Raw genomic sequence first — 17,799 nt, forward strand, 5'->3', positions numbered from 1 at the left:
ACATCAGTGGCTGGCACAGCCAGGACCAGTCTACAATCTACTGAAGGACGGGGAGTGGTTGGGGGAGTGTATCTTGTTTTATTGCTAAATCCAGCATTCGGGAATTCATAGGGGGCAGGGGATGGAGAATCTGTGGCCCTCCAGTTGTTGCTTGTATTGCATTCGACAAAAGACAGAGCACACTCATTGAAAGCAATGAAAGCTCATGTCCAATAACTTAAGGGGGTCTACTTTGAGTAGGGCTAGTAGGACCGCCCCACAGCTGCCATCTTCCCCAACCATTTGCCTGGGGCTGATCAGAGTGGCCACAGGGTGTCTGGCTTAGAGGAACACTGTTCCAAAATGGCACCTAACCATGACTTTGGTTACACCAGATTTTGCCAATATGGTGCCCTCCAGATGTTTTAATAATAGTAATAAATTTTTATTTATACCCCGCCCTCCCCAGCCAAGACCGGGCTCAGGGCGGCTAACAACCAATAATAAAAACAAGTTGATTAAAATACAATTTAAAAAAGATGAAAATACAACATTAAAGCATTAGGATGCAGCCTCTTCGCAGGAGGAGAAAGGAAAAAGAAAGAGGGGGAGGGAATCAAACTGATTCTAAGCCAAAGGCCAGGCGGAACAACTCTGTCTTACAGGCCCTGCAGAAAGAAATCAGATCCCGCAGGGCCCTGGTCTCGTGAGACAGAGCGTTCCACCAGGCCGGAGCCAGTGTTGAGAAGGCCCTGGCTCTGGTTGAGGCTAATCTAACTTCCTTAGGGCCTGGGACCACTAGGGTGTTGTTATTTATGGACCTTAAGGTCCTCCGTGGGGCATACCAGGAGAGGTTTTGAACTGAAACTCCCATCAGCAGCTGTGACTGGAGGTAATTATAGTCCAAAACACCTGGAGGGCACCAGCTTGGGGAAGGCTGGTATACAGGAATTTACCATCTGGTCTCTCCGGCATATAGGGACGCGGGTGGCGCTGTGGGTAAAAGCCTCAGCGCCTAGGGCTTGCCGATCGCAAGGTCGTGGTTCGAATCCCCGCGGCGGGGTGCGCTCCCGTTGTTCGGTCCCAGCGCCTGCCAACCTAGCAGTTCGAAAGCACCCCCGGGTGCAAGTAGATAAATAGGGACCGCTTACTAGCAGGAAGGTAAACGGCGTTTCCGTGTGCGGCTCTAGCTCGCCAGAGCAGCTTCGTCACGCTGGCCACATGACCCGGAAGTGTCTCCGGACAGTGCTGGCCCCTGGCCTCTTGAGTGAGATGGGCGCACAACCCTAGAGTCTGTCAAGACTGGCCCGTACTGGCAGGGGTACCTTTACCTTTACCTTTACTCTCCGGCATAGGCTAGATCTCTGCCTGCGCAGGTTCCAGGACTATGTGGCTTTGGCTGGAGGCATTGAATGTGCAATGGGCGCTTCTAAGTCCCTTACACAAAGCCATAAGCAGATGTAGAAAAGTGACTTACTAACCTACCTCGAGGGGGGTTGGGGGGGAATTGTATTTATGATTTTAATGAACAATGAAGGAGGAATGTTCATCCTGCTTTTTCCCCTGGCCAAGGACAGGGTCTTCTCTGTGTCTTCCCTCCCAATCTCACATGGTGTAAGCTTGTCCGCTTTTCCTGCACTGTCTGCTTGGTGTCTGACCTTCAAGACACAAAACCTTCAGCCCAGCAACCTTTTACAGTCCACAGAAAGTGATAAATGTGTATTGCTATTAAGAAAGTGCCCTTTCCCTATGCACCTCCCATGCAGAAGCAGCTATGTATTTCCAATAATAATAATAGTTTATCATTGGAGGGGAGGGGGGGGATGAATTGCTCTCCTCCTTTTTTTAGCCATGTCATGTTATTTACTGTTTTGTGTCCACAGAGCTCTGGGCTACCAGAGGGGTTGTGTGGTTATAAATCCTTGGGAGAGGGAATCATCACAGCTTAGAATGTAACATGCATCTGATAAACGTTGGCCGAACAAGTTAAATATACTTCTTTATCCCAAAGCATTTCCTGTTCCTGAAAAAGATTTGACAGGAGAGTCAAAGCATTGTTCGCAGGTACAACAAAAATGAGATACTCGAATCCTTTTGTTCAGGAATTGGACAATTAGCACATTGTGGCATGGGTTTTGAGGAAGCACAAAATGATTCAATCCCTACCACTTGCCTCCTACATTCAACAGGTTTTGATTTTTAAATTGATGGTCATTTTAGGAACCATCTTAGACAACGGTGGTTGGACCTGAAGGATTTATTGTTTTTGTTTTTTGCTGGAAGACAATTTGTGACAATTGATTTTAAAATAAACAATAACCTTTCAATGAACAAAGTGTTTGTGTTTATTTGGGATCATGTGATGTAGTTGTCCCCCCCCAAAAAAAGTACTGGCACCTTTTTTTTCTAGAAGAAAAGCACAGGTGTTATGTCAAGTGTTTAGGATGGAAGTTACGACGTCATTTTGAGAAATGAAGCATTTTGTGAAGACGCATTTGCCTTTCGATTCTGTAACCTGAAGCGTCTGTAACCCGAGGTACCACTGTTCCTGTTATACCCAATTGCAAATTTAAATGTATCCCTATTGTGTTTCGAAAAAAGGGAGAAAGTGATGTGGTTTTGTCCATGACAACTACCGTACATTCGGGCACTTTCTCCCATAGGGAAGGGTGAGCTCAGCATCCCTGCTGAGCTTGCCCCCACCCCCAAATCCCACCTCCATCCCCTTGGCTTGGCCAGCCCACTTTCTAATCTCTCCTCTGTCCATTTGGCATCTGTTCAGTATTATCCTGCTAAGGAATGCAAGCAGGAGGACCTAGTTCCCCAGGAGTCGAAGAGAGGGTTGGCGCGGCCGGGACCAGAGGCCCGTCTTCGCTTGGTGGACGTTTGGCAAGGGGGACACTTTACCCCAGTCTTCCCGCAGGTAAATGAAAAGAGAAGAAATGTTTCTGCACACTCTCTTGCTGGTTTTAAGGCGTGTTTGGTTCGCTGGGTGAGTGGGGGGCAGTTCTCCCATGTTCTGTAGGGTGCAATTATTATTTTTGCCTGCTGCGGTTTTTTTGGTTGAGGTCTTGCTTCAAGAGTGGTGCCTGTTTTTACTGCGGGGGAAGAGAAACAGCCAGAGTTTAGTGATTAATCCTCTTTAAAAGAACAGCAGCAAGAAAGAAAACCAGACATTCCACAGGCAGTTTTGAAGGGGCCACTGTTTGCTGCGAAGAACTTTTTTTTTTTGCTAAGGCAAAATTCCTGAGTCTGGAGGAGGAAAAGGTAACAGCAGCAACAGCAGCTGTGAATCTCTCTGCTCCTTCGCTTCCTTCCTTCCTTTCATCTCCCCCCCCCCCCTCCCCTTAAACTCTTTGGAAAAGGTGGTAGTTAAAAATAGTTCATCATAATAAAATTATTGTGAATTCAGGGAGATAAGTAGCTAGACAACCTTTCGACAACATCTGAAGGCAGCCCTGTATAGGGAAGTTATTAAATGTTGAATGTTTTACTGTGTTTTTTATGTGTGTTGGAAGCTGCCCAGAGTGGCTGGGGCAACCCAGTCAGATGGGCGGGGTATAAATAATAAAATTATTAGCATGATTATTATTATCTGAACTACCCTGGATTTCTTGTGGGTGGAACTGCACCCACAAACAAAGATAAGCAAAAGGGCCATTTTGAAAGCAAAGAGAAAGAGGGAAGAGGAAAAAAAGGAAAAGTTTTTTCCGCCGCAAGCTGCACAGGCTTAAATCCTCCCGTTTTTACATGTTGGGAAATAAAGTAAATTTCTAGCTCTTCATTATAGCCACAGAGACAGATGTCGTGGAGGTGCTTAGAATTTCCAGTGGTCAAACGAATCACCTTTCTGTTATAATCAGAATAAATGAAGCAAAAGATGGAAGTTGAAGTGTATTTTATTCTGATTTGTGCCATTTATCTATAGGCTGAAATATCTGACTTTTCTTAGTGCGTGTTTTAGGAACCTGTTACGCTCTAGACTAGAGACAGAAGGTCAAACAAAATACCCTACACATTAGGTTACATCCTGGCCTCTTGCACTGTAATGTAGGCCCACAACTTAACACACGCGTAACTTGTGCACATTCAGCTTTATGAACTTGGCCAAGAAATAAATAAAAACGGGTTGGTCATCCAGGAAAAAGACTTTGGCAATTCCACCCACCACTGAACCCAATAACTATAGGCGGTTTTGGCTTCAGGTGTGATCCCCAGATCGTAAGTTGTGGGCCTTACTGTACCTGCAAACAGTGCCCATAATCCTCAAAGCCCCAAAGCCAGCCAAGAAGTTTCGTTACTGCTGGTAAATAAAAGACTGGGTTCTGTGTACAGAAGCCGATCAGACTGGCGGCGGTTGAATCTTTCTTTGGCACAGACCGAGCGCATACCATGCATTTAAACCACATAGTTTCCCTCCAATAATCCTGGGAACTGTAGTATGTTGAGGGTGCTGGGAATTGTAGCTCTGCAAGGGGTAAACGACAGTTTCCAGGATTCTTTGTGCGCGGGTGTGTGTGCTTTAAATATACAGTGTTACCTCGGGTTAAGTACTTAATTCGTTCCGGAGATCCGTTCTTAACCTGAAACTGTTCTTAACCTGAAGCACCACTTTAGCTAATGGGGCCTCTTGCTGCTGCTGCTGCACCGCCGGAGCACGATTTCTGTTCTCATCCTGAAGCAAAGTTCTTAACCTGAGGTAATGTTTCTGGGCTAGCGGAGTCTGTAACCTGAAGCGTATGTAACCCGAGGTACCACTGGATGGGAATTGCATGCCCTCCAACATTTCTCCTATGAAAATAGGGACGTCCCAAGGAAAAGCGGGACATTCCAGGATCAAATCTGAAAGCTTCTGTCAATCCGCAACTGTCCCTGGAAAATTGGGGCACTTGGAGGGTATAGGATTGCAGCTTCTCCCACCTCCTGGCACTTGATGTTGGAGGCAGCCGCCTCACTTTCCCCGACAATGGGGCTAGATTTTCCCACAGCTTGTGTGAGCACTCAAAACACACCCATCCCCGTTTGCTTCAAGATGACGACTGGGCAGGCCTAGCGAGGCCAGCAGTGCTTCCAAGGAAACTCACTCCTGTTCCTTGCACTGTTTGCTTTGGGCCGGGAAGACGGGGGGCAAAGGTCAGCAGCGCCGCTGCTGTTTGCTCCATTGCTTTCCTCGCACGGAAGTTCCTCCCGCCGGCGGCGGCTGTGATCCTGCGGAGGCCAGGTGAGACCCTTCTTCCCTCCGCCCCATCCTGCTGTTGACACGTTGAATTTCCCAGGTGGGCTGGCTCGAGTTGCATGCTCCAGAAGGTGCATCATTTTGTATATTAGCCAAGGGAGGGGCCTTTGGCCACAACCGCCTCTTCCAGATCAGCCCTTTAGCGTCATTGTTTGGGGTTGTCGTTTGGGTTCGCACAAGGCATCGGCCCACAGGTGGCCAGGTGAAAAAGAGGGGGGATGGGCCTTTTAATAGTTGGTGAATTTCGGCAGATTTGTGTAATCCGGCCGACAGTTTCAGAATCCATCAACGTGCCTGCCTAATTGCCATTGAAATAAAAATGCAGTGGTACCTCGGGTTACATACGCTTCAGGTTACATACGCTTCACGTTACAGACTCCACTAACCCAGAAATAGTGCTTCAGGTTAAGAACTTTGCTTCAGGTTAAGAACGGACCTCCAGATCGAATTAAGTACTTAACTTGAGGTACCACTGTAAAGGGGGTAATTTTTTTAAAAATGAGCAGACACACAGCTGGCCCAAGACATTTTGCTGCCTGAGATGAAGGACAAGATCATGGGTCGCTCCAGCTTGTTCCATGTACAGAAGCCAACTAGGACAGCAGCTTAGGTCCCCTCCTCAGCGTACATCGAAAGCGTTCTCATGTTGCTTTAACTGTCATGGCTTTCCCCATTGGGACGCGGGTGGCGCTGTGGTCTAAACCACTGAGCCTCTTGGGCTTGCCGATCAGAAGGTCGGCGGTTTGAATCCCTGCAACGGCGTGAGCTCCCGTTGCTCTCTCCCAGCTCCTGCCAGCCTAGCATTTCGAAAGCACGCCAGCGCAAGTAGATAAATAGGTACCGCTGCAGCAGGAAGGTAAACGGTGTTTCCATGTGCTCTGGTTTCCGTCACGGTGTCCGGTTGCACCAGAAGCGGTTTAGTCATGCTGGCCACATGACCTGGAAAGCTGTCTGTGGACAAACGCCATCTCCCTCGCCCTGAAAGCAAGATGAGCGCCGCAACCCCATACAGTGGTACCTCGGGTTACATACACTTCAGGTTACCTACACTTCAGGTTACAGACTCCGCTAATCCAGAAATAGTACCTCGGGTTAAGAACTTTGCTTCAGGATGAGAACAGAAATCGTGATCTGGGGGCACGGCGGCAGCAGGAAGCCCCATTAGCTAAAGTGGTGCTTCAGGTTAAGAACAGTTTCAGGTTAAGAATGGACCTCCAGAACGAATTAAGTTCTTAACCCGAGGTACCACTGTAATCGCGTTTGACTGGACTTAATTGTCCAGGGGTCCTTTACCTTTACCTTTTTTTAAACATGGCTTTCCCCAAAGAATCCTGGGAACTGTAGTTTGTTCAGGGTGCTGGGAATGAGAGCTTTGTGAGATCGGCATCCTTAACCCTTGTCTTATAATGTTACAAAAATAAGAATCGGGGTTCCCTGAGGATCAATGCAGATCTCCATGTGCTGCCTTTCAACTAGATCTACTGTTTTACGTACACAGGCATGTGAAAATGATTTGTGGTGCTCCAATATCTGCTTTTCCCAAGGGATTAAATGGTATTTTCTTTGGCGTTCCATTGCATGTGATGAACATGTACACCATTCTATTTAAACTGGACCAAAACCATGTCTGTTGCCCATGCGTACACACACACACACACACACACACACACACACAAACAAACACCTGGAGTGAGCAACAATTGGTGTTAGGCAACAATGCAGTGGAGGAAAGTAGACTGCAATCCGCCAATTTCTGCAATCCATCAATTGGCCAATTTCTTGTGAACCACCGAGTGCCTGTTCTGCAGGGATTCATGAAAAGGATGCTGAACACGGTGGAATTTTCACCTGGTCTTGCAAGGCATTTAACAAGCATTAAGCAGGTGCACAAACTCAGGAACACTGAATATGGATTAGTCATGCCTTAACATATCAAGAGGGACGCAGGTGGCGCTGTGCGTTAAACCGCAGAGCCTAGGACTTGCCGATCAGAAGGTCAGCAGTTCAAATCCCCACAACGGGGTGAGCTCCCGTCGCTTGGTCCCTGCTCCTGCCAACCTAGCAGTTTGAAAGCACGTCAAAGTGCAAGTAGATAAATAGGTACCGCTCTGGCGGGAAGGTAAACGGCGTTTCCGTGCACTGCTCTGGTTTGCCAGAAGCGGCTTAGTCATGCTGGCCACATGACCCGGAAGCTGTATGCTGGCTCCCTCGGCCAGTAAAGTGAGATGAGCGCCGCAACCCCAGAGTCGGTCACAACTGGACCTAATGGTCAGGGGTCCCTTTACCTTAACCTTTAACATATCAAGAGAACCTGAGCACAGATTCTTGCTTTGTAAAAAATATCTCACATCACAAGGACTCGGTGGAAGATGGTAGATACCGCTTGAGACAGTCCAGCTCATCCCCTCATTTTTGCTCCCTTTCATTCTAGGTGGAAGCGCTTCTGAAGTGTCCTGAAGTGTCCTATGTCCTAAGTGTCCTCTTCCCTGAGGGTACAAGGGGCCAGCAATGGAGACGGTTGTGATTGTGGCCATTGGGGTGCTGGCGACCATCTTCCTGGCTTCTTTCGTGGCTCTGGTTGTGGTGTGCAGGCAACGTTATTGCCGGCCCAAGGACTTCTTGAACCATTATGATACCAGGTGAGCGTGCAAATTTTTGAAAAAGAAACTGTGAGGATGTGACATAACGTTCCCCTCCTCGTCCGTCTCTAATTCACCGGGTGATGCAGAAGAACTCTGTGCTTTCAAAATTGAGTGTCGGGATGGGGAAAAAATATTGAATATATGGAAAATAATTGTGTACAGCTGAAAACGCGGGCAGCATTAAGATAAAATTTAGCAGTGTAAATAAGTTTTGATGGATGCACTAATGGAAAACCAATTGGTATTGTTTTTGTAAAATATTTAAGATTTAAGATGTGTAAAATAAACCATGGAAAGAGAAGAAGGGAAGTCATTGATATCTGAAGGATGTGAAATGAGTATTTGAAATTGTAAAACTGAAAATTTAATAAAAATTATTAAAGAAGGAAAGAAAATGCTGATCCTGATCCCAGTTCACCTTTGAACTATCCCCGCAGGCCCATTGTTGACTTCAGTGGCACCATGGAAACCCAGTCTGAACCTTCAGAACTAGAATTGGATGACGTGGTTCTAACAAACCCACATATTGAAGCCATCCTGGAGAACGCAGATTGGATTGAAGATGCTTCGTAAGTTTTGCAGCGATGCCTCCCCAGGCAGCATAAAATGGGGAACAGGGGATATTTTTTTTTATTCAACCAGAATTGTGACAGGTATTAGGAACCACTTCAGACGTCTTCTTCTTTGCTGATCACTTGTAGCCGAACAAAATTGTCTTCCATGAACACGGTCTTAACAGTGAGTCCGTAAGTGACTGTGGAGGCCAATTCTGGATCCACACGTCTTTCCACAGTGGGAAAATAGGTTTCCGGGCGGGAGTTGATCACGGTGAGGGTTTGCCAAACATGCCTTCCTCTTAGCACGCTTCTCCCTTTTATCCTGAGTTTGAGCATCTTCAAAGTTCGTGACACCTTTGGTAAAGGCTGTTCTCCAATTGGAGCGCTCGCAGGCCAGTGTTTCCCAGTGACTACATTTTTAAAGATTTGGCTTGAGAGAGTCTTTAGACCTCTTTTATAGACCACCAGTATTACGCTTTCCATTTTTAAGTTTGGAATAGAGTAGTTGCTTTGGAAGACGATCATCAGGCATCCGCACAACATGACCAGTCCAGCAAAGTTGATGTTGAAGAATCATTGCTTCGACACTGGTGATCTTTGCTTCTTCCAGTACACTGGCATTCGTTTGCCGCTGTAATTAATTAATACAACATCAGAGATTATAGTCTATCTGAGTGTTTAGCACCGGGATGTGAATCTCAGAGCTCAGACCAGACTTTTCCCATGGAAAATGCTCTATAATTTTTCATGGGGGGGGGGGGAATAGCTGACTTTGATGGGAGGAAGATGAATGGTGAACTTTGAGAAATACCCCTTGCCATTAGAAGCAGGGAACCAATGAGATTTTTCAAAATTTGCAGTCTTCCCAATTTTGCAATGCAGCTCCCTAACCAATAATAACCAATCAGTCCTGTGACTTTTCCGTTTTCTGCGTTGACTACAGAAGCTTGGATGACTCTTTCAGTGGTATCTGCTAAAATGCCTCATTGCTTCTCTAACTCACTGCTGTGTTTTTCCCCTCTTTCTTCCTCCTTTCAGGGGCCTGGTCTCCCATTGCATTGCTATCCTGAAGGTAAATCCCTTTTTGGGGGGTGGGGTGGGGACTGCAATGTGAGGATGCTATGCGCGGCAGCACCGACTCACACCATCCCTCTTTGGACAGATCTGCCACACCCTCACCGAGAAGCTTGTTGCCATGACGATGGGTTCGGGGGCCCAAATGAAGCCTCCGGCAAGCCTCAGTGACATCATTGTGGTTGCCAAGCGGATCAGCCCCAGGTGAGAGTTGCCAGGGCGCGATACCAAACTGGCGGGAAGCATTAGAGCAGGCTGAGGGAAGCTTTGCATCCCTCTAGGTGTTGTCACATGACAACAACAAGGGTGCAGAGCAGGGGTCGGCAAGGTTTACCTTGCCTGGGCCGGTTCACTCCCATGGAGATTGCTCCATGGGTTGGATTGCGTCTGCGCAGATGCGATTTTCAGCGTCTGCGCAGGCGCGATTTTCAGCATTTATACCCCTGGCTGGCTGGGTTTCCCCAGCCACTCTGAGCGGCTCCCAACAGAATATTAAAAACATGACAAAATGTCAAACATTAAAAATGTCCCTAAACAGGGCTGCCTTCAGATGTCTTCTAAAAATCAGATAGTTGTTTATTTCCTTGACATCTAATGGGATGGCGTTCCACAGGGTGGGTGCCACTGGAGGAGGAGGAGGAGTTTGGATTTGATATCCCGCCTTTCACTCCCTGCAAAGAAGGCCCTCTGCCTGGTTGCCTGCAACCTCACTTCTCGCAGGGAGGGAACCACTAGAAGGCCCTCGGAGCTGGACCTCAGTGTCCGGGCAGAACAATGGGGGTGGAGACGCTCCTTCAGGTATACTGGACCAAGGCCATTTAGGGCTTTCAAGGTCAGCACCAACACTTTGAATTATGCTTGGAAATGTACTGGGAGCCAATGTAGGTATTTAAGGACCGGTGTTGTATGGTCCTGGCAGCCACTCCCAGTCACCAGTATAGGTGCCGCATTCTGGATTAGTTGTAGTTTCTGGGTCACCTTCAAAGATAGAGCACATTGCAGTAGTCCAAGCAGGAGATAACTAGAGCATGCACCACTCTGGCAAGACAGTCTGTGGGCAGGTAGGGTCTCAGCCTGCGTACCAGATGGAGCTGGTAAACAGCTGCCCTGGACACAGAATTGACCTGCACCTCCATGGACAGTTGTCAGTCCAAAATGACTCCCAGGCTGCGCACCTGGTCCTTCAGAGGCACAGTTACCCCATTCAGGACTCTCAGTCACCCCTTGACTACCACTCTACTCATCCTTGACCATTGGCCATGCTGGCTGGGGCAGGTGGAAATAGGAATGCAATGACAGGTTCTCCACCTCTGGTCTAGCTAATGGCTTTCCATCCAGGGCTGGGGGAAAATATAATTCCAATTTTCTGCAGTGCGAAAAGCATGGGGGATGAAACATAAGAAACCCACAGTTTGACATTTTTGGGAGCCGCCCAGAGTGGCTGGGGAAACCCAGCCAGGTGGGCGGGGTATAAATAAATAAATTGTTGTTGTCGCTGTGGTTAGCTGCTGCATGAAAAGTGTGTGAACAAATTATGGCCATTTCAGTGAACAGCTACTGCGGAAGTGCTTTTATGTTTGATGGTGTTTTTATATTTTGCTTGAAGCCCCCAAGAACGTCTGGGGCAGCCCACTCAGAGGGACAGCATATGAATAATAAAATTGTGGGGTGTGAAACACAAGAGCAGTCAAGTACAACATTCCTAGAGTGAACATGTTTACACATGGGGAGGAATGTTTGTCCAGCCAGCAGGTAAACTTCCTGTTTCCTTCTGGGCTGGGACAGACTTTCTCTGCATGTGACTAGAGGTGGGTGTGGCCTCACCTGTGCAGGTAACGACAAAAGCACAGGGCAGGGTAGCCATCTCTCTCTCTCTCTCTCTGACTACATGCATCAAAGAAGCAACATCTGCTTAGCCAAAGATGCTCTCTTGGCTTCCAGCCAAGAGAGGACAAAGGGACTGTCTCTTTATGAGATAGTTTCCAGGTGTATGTTACTTTTCTAAGCTAAGTCTGCCTTCTGGGATCCGATTGTGAACAGAATGTGAGCAAACTCTTTTTATAGTTTTATAGAAGACTGTGTTGTGTCTTATCTTTTATGAGGGAATAAGGGGGAAATACCAGAACAGTTATTATAGAGGCTTTAGCGAGCCTTAGCAAACGCATCGGCTGTGAGTTTAAAAAGGGGAATGTTACTCTGCTAAATTGTGAACCTGTTAACACAAGTTGGAAAGGCTATAATCAAACAATATATCCTCTCCTGCATCCCTGAACATTCCCACAAAAATTAATAGTAGTAGCAGTAACATCAGTCTGCAGATTCTCCTTTATTCCAGTCCACTCCTTCCCCATCAACATGAGTTGTATTGGGCTAGGGCATATTGCTTATTCTCACACTCCTCTCATTCTTCATGTGCCTGTAGCTCTTATTAATCCAATACACACCACTTGTGTTACAAAGGGCCTTGAAAGAACCATCTCTTCCCGATAGGCTATTGGGTCTCTTTTTTCTCCCAGGGTCGATGATGTGGTCCGATCCATGTACCCACCACTGGATCCCAAACTCCTGGATGCCAGGTGAGTAGGCAATGTCGGATAGGCGAGTTGTCAGGAATTGTGCAACATGGTCATACATCCTCTTTGGCGATCGATCGTGGCCAAGTAAGATTGCCTTCCATGAAAACAGTCTTAACAGTGAGTCCGAAAGTGACTGTAGAGGCCAATTCTGGATCCACACATCCTTCCACAGTGGGGACATAGGTAGGATTATCGTAAGTGAAAATCTGGACACAGAAGTTGTTGAAATGTTTCGGGTTTTTTTTGCTTTTTTGTGTTTTTTAGCTATTTTTTAAGGAAAAGTGCAAAAATAAAACCCCAACACTTCCCATACGGGCTGCAATGATGCCAGACATTTTGAGTGCTTTTCAGTGCCTAGGTGCCATTTTTGAAGGACGAAACCCAGAGATGTTCAGAAAATGTCCGGGACATATTGGAGCCCTAGACATAGGTTTTTGGGTGGGAGTTGATCATGGTGAGGATTTGCCAAATGTGCCTTCCTCTTAGCTCATTTCTCCCTTATGTCCTGGGTTTGTGCTTCTTCAAAGTCCATGACACCTTTGGTAAAGGCTATTCTCTAAAAGGTCTAAACCACAGAGCCTAGGGCTTGCCAATCTGAAGGTCGGCGGTTCGAATCCCCGCAACAGGGTGAGCTCCCGTCGCTCGGTCCCTGCTCCTGCCCACCTAGCAGTTCGAAAGCACGTCAAAGTGCTAGTAGATAAATAGGTACCGCTCCGGCGGGAAGGTAAATGGCATTTCCATGTGCTGCTCTGGTTCGCCAGAAGTGGCTTAGTCATGCTGCCCACATGACCCTGAAAAACTGTCTGCAGATAAATGCCCGCTCCCTCAGCCAGTAAAGCGAGATGAGTGCCGCAACCCCAGAGTCATCCAAGACTGGACCTAACAGTCATGGGTTCCTTTACCTTTTTATTCTCTAATTGCATTCTTGAGCCACATTCATACCAAAAGTTCATCCCATGGGCTTTATTGTATTTTTGTTTTGTTTTATCATTATGATAAGTGTTTTCCATTATAGTGTTTATCATTATGATAGTGTTATAGTGTTTTATGAATTGATCGTCAGTGTTACGTCATATATCACTTTGGAATTTATACTGTATTTTTTTAAAAAAATAATTTTTTAAAATTTGATTTTACAACTTCATTCACACTCACAATCACAAATAATATAAATTACACAAGATTCTTCCCAATCTCAAGACTTCCCTCCTCCCCTCTGTGGGTTCTTTAAGTAACTTTTTAAACGGCATATTATAAGTCCATCTAATTGACAATCCTCCATTGTGTCCAAAATCTGTACAACATTGCAAGAGTTATTTAAAACCTGCCAAAGAGTTCAAGTGTTTACAGTGGCCTTTCAAATATAATGTAACTTTGTCCTATTCTTTACTGAAGTTTTGATCCACTGGTTTCTGATTTTCCCAGTTAATCTTGCCATCTCTTGCCAATAATTTCATCTGCCAGTCTACCCTGGTAGATATCTTACCATCTTTCTAACTCTGGGCAAGAAGCATCCTTGCAGCTGTTGTAGCATACATAAACAATCTTTTCAGTTCAGTTCCAATCTCTGCATCTACGATTTCTAACAAATAGGCTTCTGGTTTTTTAACAAAAGTTATTTTAAACATTTTTTTTCAATTCATTGTATATCACTTCCTGGAATTCCTTTATTACTTTACAGTTCCACCACATATGACAAAAGGTGCCTTCCTTTGCCTTACATTTCCAACAAACATTTGAACTTGTCCTGTACAATGGTACCTTGGGTTAAGAACTTAATTCGTTCTGGAGGTCCGTTCTTAACCTGAAACTGTTCTTAACCTGAAGCACCACTTTAGCTAATGGGGCCTCCTGCTGCTGCCGTGCTGCCGGAGCACGATTTCTGTTCTCATCCTGAAGCAAAGTTCTTAACCCGAGGTACTATTTCTGGGTTAGTGGAGTCTGTAACCTGAAGCATCTGTAAGCTGAGGCATCTGCAACCTGAGGTACCACTGTACATTTTTGCTAATCTTCTCAGAGTTAAATACCAGCGATACATCATTTTCATATAATTTTCTTTTAAATTTCTTTTCTTTTAATTTTCTTTTAACGCATAACACACTGTATTGAATTATTTTTAATCCCGTGAACAAACAACAAATAGTAATTCCTTTTCTGTGCCGGGGGCAGGGGAAGGGGGGCATTTGGCTGGATGGGTCCAGCTCCCTCCTTATTCTGACCAGTCTCCATCCTTTTGAAGGACAACTGCGCTGCTCCTTTCCGTCAGCCACCTGGTCTTGATCACCCGCAATGCCTGCCACTCTCCCAGCCGCATGGACTGGATCGACCAATCGCTGTCTGCGGCAGAGGAGCACATGGCTGTGTTGCGCGAGGCAGCCCTCGCTTCTGAACCGGAGCGCTCTGGGCCCAGCGGTGACGCTTTCCTGCAGGAGCAGTCGACGATCTGAGGGAGGAATCCAAAACCCAGAGCTCCTCGGATGAACTGCTCCCCGCCATTTCCTCCTCTCTTCTCCTCACCTAGCGCTGCGGCCGTGAACGCAAAGCTTGTACCGCCCGCCGGGTAGTGTAGTTTTGCTGTACGGTTAGCACCCCAAGAGATACAGGACTGAATCTCCGCTCCCTTGCTGTCTTGTTCTAATTCTCTCCCATGTGTGGAATTGGTGACACTGAGGTGGTTTTGATGCCAGGGGATGCTGGTGGTGGTGGTTGTTTTTTCCCCACAGCGAGAAGAAAAACGTCATCTAAGTACAAATAAGGCCACATAAAGGGGTGCTGTGTCAAAAACTGCAAACCATACGGATTGCAAAGAGCTACTTTAGGTATGCCTGGGGTTTGAAGGCATGACAAGTAGGATTTCTGGCTTTGCGTTATTATCCGAGACCTTTATTATCACAAGCTGCCTTTGAAAGCTCCCTCCGTTTCTGGGAATGTAGAAATGTAGTTGGATTCTAAGGCCTAAAGTTTTATTTATATACTCTGAGCCTCCTACAATCCAAACTGAGGACTACAGAAAGCTGGAATGTACCACTCTTCTTCTTCCAGTACATTTCTGGTGCACAGAACCGAAGTTTAAGTTTAAATTGTGTTGTTGGTTTTTTAACATTTAAAATGTAAGCAGATTCCTCCCTAATACAGCTTATGGCACTTCCACATGGGTTGTTTTTATTGAGCATTCTTCATAGAATTATAGAGTTGAAATTATAGAGTCATCTAGTCCAGCCCCCTGCAATGCTGAAATCTTGATTTGTTCACTTACAATTTGCGCAGAGGTTATATGACATCACTTGAAGTCCTGTGCGATTGTCTTCCACTTTCCGTACTGAAAAAAAGTCTGATAAGAAGAGAAGGAATAGGAAATTGCACTGGAAAATGTGGCAAAATAACCACTGGCTTGAAATAACCACTGGATCTTTGTGTACAAATCAGAATGAATTTGCAATAAACAGCCAGTCGGATGTCCCCTTAGTCTAAATTGGCTTTATGCAAGAGGTTTTTCCTCCTGTGCAAAGGAACATGTTTATACTTTACTTATGCATAAGTTTCTTGATAACATATTTAGGGTGAATGCTGCTGTCCCTAGGCATAACCATTTGGCCACCATGCCTTGCAACTACTTCAAAAATAAAAGGGCCCTTTTCAAAATATATATTTGGGGAGGGGGGAAATAAAATATCTAGGGCAGCTCTTCAGATCATCTTTCTCCCATCAAATCCGTGTATGTCCCACTCTGAAAATGAATTTAAAAAATGAATTTGCTCATGCTTGAGTCTAAAATGAGAGGTGAAGAGACTGAGACCCATTCCATGTCGTGCTATCAGATGCAGATATCGCTCCATCAGGACCAGCCCAATACATTTAGCTGTCTTTCCTTCTCCTTTGCAGCAAAAATACAACTGTAATAAATAAAATAATTAACAATCTGCTTCCCTTTTGTGGCAGAGGGGGTGGAAATGTCTTCACCCAGGGGTAGGGCCATACCAATACTAAAATCTAGATGCATGTGGACTGCTTATGGCTCAGTGAACTCTACACATGTTCAGAGATATTTGTTACCAACACTGCTAATTTTCAAGAACATCCACTATCCCTTCTTTTTAAGGAAGATATGAATCTCAGTCAACCGATCCTTCAGCTGAATGCTTGTCTCACACAACTTTTCTCAAAACCACACTCCTTCCTAGCTTGGGCTGTGCAAATGTTTTCATCTGTTGACTTGGCGCTCCTATTTTTTCTCTTCATTCAAACTGTTGTCTTGAAATAAAATATGGGAGTTCCCATCACCTAAACTTAAGAGTGCTTCCAGACATGGGAGTCATATTGCAGATAGGTGTTTGACATCCTTTTCTTTTTCTTTTAAATGACGGGGTATTTTGTGGATTAAAGGTGGGAGATACAGGCTGGCGTTTAGGTGCTTACGATGGGGGGCGGAGATGCTGTGAAAAGCTTGCATGCAAGAATGACACCAACAATAAATACCTATTTGGAACTACTTCTTAGTCAGGAAAATGGTTATCCAAACGTCAGCACCATTTATAGACGTTGACAATGCTATGTGATTTGTTAAGACCTACTTTATTACAATAAAGTTTCCAATTGTTCTCTACAGAACATTGCTGTTGTCCCAGACTGTTCTTACCTGTGTCTGAAACAAAATATTATATTGTACTGGATGTGACACCTGGATGTAACAACATAGTGTGGTTTACTTGGAAACTTGTGTTGAATTAACGGCCCCATACATTTAAAGCAGTATCGTGCCACTTTAAAGAGTCATCGCTTCTCCCAAAGAATCCTGGGAAACGTAGTCTCTTAAGGGCGCTGAAAGTTGTTAGGTGACACCTGTTACGTTTACAGAGCTAGAATTTCCAGAAAGGTTTAGCAAGCAATCCTTCTTCTCTGGAAACTGAAGCTGTAAAAGGGGAATAGGGAGTCTCCTAACAACTCTCAATGCCCTTAAATAAACTACAGCTCTCAGGATTTCCCCCCCAATTTTTAAAATTAATTTTCCAAAAATTAAAACTAATAAACAAACATACATCATAACTGTACTTAATCCAATCTTAATAACATTGTTAAGTGACTTCCTCGAATTCCCTTGACTGAATTTCAATATATATCATTGTAACGGTTTTCCAAAACAAAATCTCATAAAATTTACTTAGTCCTCTTAACATCTTTGTTTCTTTTCATCTTTGCTTTAAACATAATATTCTATAACTTCACATATTTAAATCCTTAGCCTAACTATTTTTTTTGCAAGTATTTCTAATTAATTTATCTTAGCATATTTAAGTAAATAATCTTTGAAGTTCTATCATCCTTCCTGGTGCTCCTCCTCCTTCTGATCACGGACTCTTCCGGTCAGGTCGGCTAGCTCCGAAAAGTCCATCATCTTCATAGTTCCCAGGATTTTATGGGGAAAGTCATGACGGTTTAAAGTGGTATGATACTTCAAACATCCCATGCATTTTTGTAAACCACTTTTGAGGGTTGTTGTTTTTTGCAATCAAGCGGTGTATAATTTTTATGAAATAAATATAAATAAATAAGATGGGGTCCCTAAGCTGCATCGGTTTTCAAGCAGTGGTTGAAACAACTCTCCCTTTTTTACATTATCCATGTCTATGGTAACTGAAGCTGAAGCCCAGCAAAATCATCATATATCAGGCCTTTGTGAGGCTGCACATGTTGTCTGTACATGTTAAATTCCCCAAATTATGGTGAGGGGTGATGAC

General features: G+C 45.2%; 1 protein-coding gene across 3 annotated transcripts; it reads left to right on the forward strand.

Moving 5' to 3' along the window:
• Positions 1 to 2,744: 2,744 nt before the first annotated feature.
• TMEM98 (transmembrane protein 98) lies at positions 2,745 to 16,672 on the forward strand. 3 transcript variants are annotated; one of them, XM_028702824.2, is made up of 7 exons: positions 2,745 to 2,902; positions 7,647 to 7,854; positions 8,295 to 8,426; positions 9,453 to 9,486; positions 9,577 to 9,692; positions 12,005 to 12,064; positions 14,304 to 16,672. In XM_028702824.2, exons 2-7 carry the CDS (start codon positions 7,724 to 7,726, stop codon positions 14,509 to 14,511), a joined length of 681 nt encoding a protein of 226 aa, XP_028558657.1. In that variant the 5' UTR covers positions 2,745 to 2,902; positions 7,647 to 7,723; the 3' UTR covers positions 14,512 to 16,672. The 3 variants fall into 3 exon arrangements, with proteins under 3 accessions (XP_028558657.1, XP_028558660.1, XP_028558658.1); XM_028702827.2 differs by lacking the exon at positions 2,745 to 2,902 and adding an exon at positions 5,083 to 5,200; XM_028702825.2 differs by lacking the exon at positions 2,745 to 2,902 and adding an exon at positions 5,107 to 5,255.
• Positions 16,673 to 17,799: the final 1,127 nt, after the last annotated feature.

The sequence above is a fragment of the Podarcis muralis genome, chromosome 13 (assembly GCF_964188315.1).
Source record: "Podarcis muralis chromosome 13, rPodMur119.hap1.1, whole genome shotgun sequence".
NCBI lineage: Eukaryota > Metazoa > Chordata > Lepidosauria > Squamata > Lacertidae > Podarcis > Podarcis muralis.